The sequence below is a fragment of the Penaeus monodon genome, chromosome 17 (assembly GCF_015228065.2).
Source record: "Penaeus monodon isolate SGIC_2016 chromosome 17, NSTDA_Pmon_1, whole genome shotgun sequence".
Classification (NCBI taxonomy): Eukaryota; Metazoa; Arthropoda; class Malacostraca; order Decapoda; family Penaeidae; genus Penaeus; species Penaeus monodon.
Genome location: NC_051402.1, coordinates 38,663,857 through 38,668,856, shown reverse-complemented (window position 1 = coordinate 38,668,856; position 5,000 = coordinate 38,663,857). Strand labels below are relative to the sequence as shown.

Below are 5,000 nucleotides of genomic sequence, written 5' to 3'. Positions count from 1 at the left end.
GAGGGTGAGGGAGAGGGTGAGGGAGAGGGCAAGGGAAAGGGAGAGGGAGAGGGACAGGGAGAGACAGGGCGAGAGAGGGAGAAAGAGAGAAAGGAGAGAGAGAGAGAGAGAGAGAGAGAGAGAGAGAGAGAGAGAGAGAGAGAAAGAGGGAGAGAAAGAGGGAGAGAGAGAGGGAGAGGGAGAGGAAGAGGAAGAAGAGAGAGAGGGAGAAGAAGAGAGAGAGGGAGAGGGAGAGGAAGAGGGAGAGGGAGAAGGAGAGGAAGAGGGAGAGGAAGAGGGAGAGGGAGAGGAAGAGGAAGATGGAGAATTGGAGAGGGAGAGGAAGAAGAAGAGAGGAAGAGAAGGAGAAAGGGAGAAAGGTAGAGAAGGAGAGAGTGAGAGGTTGAGGATGAAAAGAAAGATGAGAGTGAGAGAAAGGGCATGGATAAGGGTTCAGGAGAGAGTAAAGGGAGCAGAGGAAAGTGTGAGGGTAAGGGTGAAGGGAATGGAGAGACGGAGAACAGAGAGAAGGGAAGGAAGATAAGAAAGACAGAAGGAGGGAAGCCAGGGAAGTATATGGGAAGGGAAGGGAGAGCGAAAAAAAAAAAACATAAATATATCTCAAATGGGAAAAAAATATATCAAATATATATACAACATGCACACATTCTACCATATAATAAGACTTATGACTATGGAACATGTTATTTCATAATCATAATGATGCATCAATAACCGCAATCAAAGAGAACTTGAATCTTACAACGACTTAAAATAAATACTTGATATCCCACAAAAATATCATAAAAATCATTAAATTTATGACTCCTAATTACGAGCTGAATAATTAAAGCGAGCGTACTTTCCAGAGGGCAATTCTTGGGCTATTAAGTGCAGTTTCTGAATGACATCAGCCGCTTCATATATCTGAAAGAAAAAAATCAGTATGTCAATAATTATACTCCGATTATGTGATAACAAAGCTAATCCTTATTTTGAAATTCTCATGAATACTCAGTGTAAAGAATAAAACGATCAGCAGATTTTAGAGCCAATTTTGGTATATTTTATTGTCCATATCAATAAGGTCTCTATATTCTCCTCTTATCAAGTAAAATTATCAGCAAAGAATATAAGAGACACACACACACACACACACACACACACACACACACACACACACACACACACACACACACACACACACACACACACACACACACACACAAAATCACATATACATATACAGATAAATAAACACACATCAATAAATGACAGGCAAAAGCATATAAACACATGCACAAGCACACACATATACATGTACATGCATCTACACATACATAACACACAAACATGCATGCATACATAAACACACACACACACAACACACAAAAAAACAAAACACAAGCCACATGCATACCAAAGACCATGGACAGACACAAGCACAAAGGCAACACAAAAATCACACACACACCTTACCAAACACTAACACCCGAACACAGAAGCACAGAAAACCTCACTCTCCTCCCGAACCATCCACCCAACCTCACCTTCAGTTTGTCCGTGAACACCTCAGAGACCAAGGGCCCCGGTAGGAGGAACTCGCGGAAGTGGTTCATCAGCCGCTGGGCCTCGACGGCTCTCGACCGCGGAGTGTTGACGCTCTCCAGCTGGTCGCCCAAGTGCACGACTTTTGTGGCCACGCTGTTGATGTGGCTGTCCAGGTCTTGGAAGCTCTGGAATGCCTCCTGCAATAGAGAAAAAAAAGGGAGGTTTCAAAGTGGGTTTTTCTAAAAAGTATGGTTTCAAAAAAGGGAGGTTTCAAAGTGGGGGTTTTAAAAAAATATGGTTTCAAAAAAGTGGGGTTTTAAAAAAAAGTATGATTTAAAAAAAGTGGGGTTTCAAAATGAGGTTTCAAAAAAGTATGGTTTCTGGGGTTTCTGAAGCTTACCTGAGGTTAGTGACAAGATCTTGTTGAAATAAATTTTGCATCTCTGTACTTCAAATGTTACACCTCTTGTGGGTAAGTCAATTATAAAAATGCTTAACTTTGGACTGAATAATATGTGTAACAAATAATCTGGAAGGTAGTAGTGAAGGAGGAAAGGAGGGAAGGGAAAGGGAGACAGAGGGGTAGGGAGAGACAGAGAGAGGGAGAGACAGAGAGAAGGAGAGAGGAAGAGAGGAAGAGAGGGGCAGAGAATCAGAGAATCAGAGAGGCAGAGAGTCAGCGAGGCAAGAGAGACAAGAGAGACACAAAAAGAGATGTAAACACGCAAACACAACCTACCCAACACAACCTACCCGATTGTTGTCCAGGAGCTGTGCTACATTCTGCCAGTGTTTAACCTCTTCCTCGCGCACCGCTGCTTCCAAACGTTCACATTTTTTCGCCGTCCTCTCATCAAGAAGTTGTAGGTCCCTGGGGAATTTTGAAAAAAATAAAATTAACATAAATATAAAATTTAGCATTTTAACCACCAAAATATTATAGAAATTCATTTTACTAAACCAATTTCATCTATACCTCTATCTATCTATCTATCTATCTATCTATCTATCTATCTATCTATCTATCTATCTATCTATCTATCTATCTATCTATCTATCTATCTATCTAGAGAGAGAGAGAGAGAGAGAGAGAAGAGAGAGAGGGGGAGAGAGAGAGAGGGAGAGAGAGAGAGAGAGAAGAGAGAGAGCGAAGAGAGAGAGAGAGAGGGGAGAGGAGAGGGAAAAGGGGGAAGAGAGAGAGAGGGAGAGAGAGGGGAAGGGGGAAGAGGGGAGGGGAGGGGAAAGGAAGAGGGAGAGGAGAGGGGAGGAGAGAGAGAGAGAGAGAGAGAGAGAGAGAGGGAGGGAGAGAGAGAGAGGGGAGAGAGGAGAGAGAGAGAGAGGAGGGAAGGGGAGAGGGAGAGGGAGAGGGGAGAGAGGGAGAGGAGGAGGGAGAAAAGGGGAGAGGGAGAGAGAGGGAGAGAGAGGGAGAGAGAGGAGGAGAGAGAGGAGGAGAGAGAGGAGGAGGAGAGAGAGGAGAGAATGAGGGAGAGAGGGAGAGAGAGAGAGAGAGAGGGAGAGAAGGAGAGAAGGAAGGAGAGAATTAGAAAGGAATAAGATACAGAGACAGCGAGACAGCAAGATATAGACGTGTGTGGAGTGTGCATAAGTGTGAGTGAGAGTAAGAAAAGAACCACATAGGCTTACTTGATAGCCTGTGTGAATGCATCGTGCAAGAGGTCAGGATTAAAGGCAATCTCTGTGCTGCCAGGGGGGGAGATACTGGCATTGACACGCCACGCCAGTCGCTCCACAAATTCCTCTCCGTCAAAGGGATCCTGTAAGTGAGAGATCATATTTGAACATTATTATTATCTTTATTAATTTTCTTTTACTTTTGGGTATTAGATATATGGTGGGGGTGTGGTGATGGTGATGGTGATGGTGTGGGTGTGGGTGAGGGTGATGGTGACGTGATGGGATGGTGTGGGGAGGGTGAGTGGTGATTATTTTTATTTTTATTTTTATTTTTTATTATTTTATTATTTTTTTATTATTTTTATTATTTTTATTATTATTATTACCTTTATTATTTTATTATCATTATTATCTTATTTTTCATTACTATCTTTATTACATTATTACAATTTTTTCATTATTCATTTTATCTTTATATATTTCATTTTATCATTTTTATTATCTTTATCATCATTATTTTATCTTTATTTTCATTATTACCAATTCCTTTATTACTTTTATTACTTTATTCTATTTTTACCTAATTACCTTAAAAATTTTTTATACTTCATTATTTTTTTATTACATTTAAGATGATAAAAAATAATAAAAAAATTGTGACATTAATAATGACAGTAATTATAATAACAATAATAATGATGGAGCAAACTTAATCCTGCTATAACATACAAGATGGAGGTTGTTCATTATACACTGCTGAATAACATAACAAATAGACTAAGGCATTACTTCATGCCAATATCCCCTGACTTTGATGGCCAACAGTGGGCTTCCTTCTACTTTACGAAGACTATTTTTCATACTTAATAATGCGGTTTTGTGCATTTCTGATGACCACAATATTCACTTTTTTGTGATGGATATCTAAGAACTGTCCTATTATGGATAATCAAAAGTTTAATCAGTAGAAAAAATTGGTTTTAGGCTTTCATATATTTTTTCAGCTTTTACGAACACAAAGTACTGTAATTCAGCTTCAAAATGTGACCAAAACCAATATATTCTCATTAAAAAATCACTTTATAATAACTGCTGAATTGTGGCTTACTGACGCACTAATTGTAAATAGAAAATACAAACAAATATAGAAAAATCAATCATTTAAACCATACATATTTATGAACTATAAACAACCATGCCTAGGCCTACATCGAAGGCTATATCAGTCTCTATATAACATTTACATTAATATTTATATCTATTTAATTTTCTATCTTTATTTACCTGTACGTCTCTATCTACATTCATGTGTAATCTAGATGTAAATCAACCTAAACGTACATCTACACTAATGTCCTTGAAAGCTTGAGGAAAAATACACAATACTTAATTTTTTAACTAATTAACTTCATCAATCATCCCAAAAACCTTGTCTGTGCCCCCTGAATACATGTCTATGAGAAGTACCCAATAAAAGAAAAAAAAATAAATGGCAATATCTTCTATATCTAAACCATCATCAATAAAGGTCCAATATAAGTAATCAAAAGGCAGAACAGAGAGTAATTATTCTGTACGCTTTCACGTGACAATAACGGTAGAAAATAACAGTATCGATCGATTCCTCTCCACAATCTATTAGCCATATACGTAAAACGTCGTGATTGGTTATGCAAAAGTCTTCTAATTATTACCAAATATAGAAATGTATCAACTTTGGAGAGCAATATATTGGATCCACAGATATGTTTATCAAAGATCAAAAGACTTGTCACAAAAACTGATTTAGTTCAAGTCTGTTTGTTACAAAAAAAGAAAAATTGAAACTATTTATT

General features: G+C 38.4%; 1 protein-coding gene across 2 annotated transcripts in view; it reads right to left on the bottom strand.

Moving 5' to 3' along the window:
* LOC119583738 (exocyst complex component 5-like) overlaps positions 1-5,000 on the bottom strand; it is a 20,252-nt gene that overhangs the window by 14,627 nt on the left and 625 nt on the right. For both annotated transcript variants that reach the window (XM_037932393.1, XM_037932394.1), the window contains exons 2-5: positions 3,175-3,305; positions 2,284-2,401; positions 1,530-1,727; positions 842-906 (exon numbers count right to left, since the gene is read on the bottom strand). In XM_037932393.1, the coding sequence (XP_037788321.1) occupies positions 842-906; positions 1,530-1,727; positions 2,284-2,401; positions 3,175-3,305 (512 nt within the window). The remainder of the gene's footprint in view (positions 1-841; positions 907-1,529; positions 1,728-2,283; positions 2,402-3,174; positions 3,306-5,000) is intronic.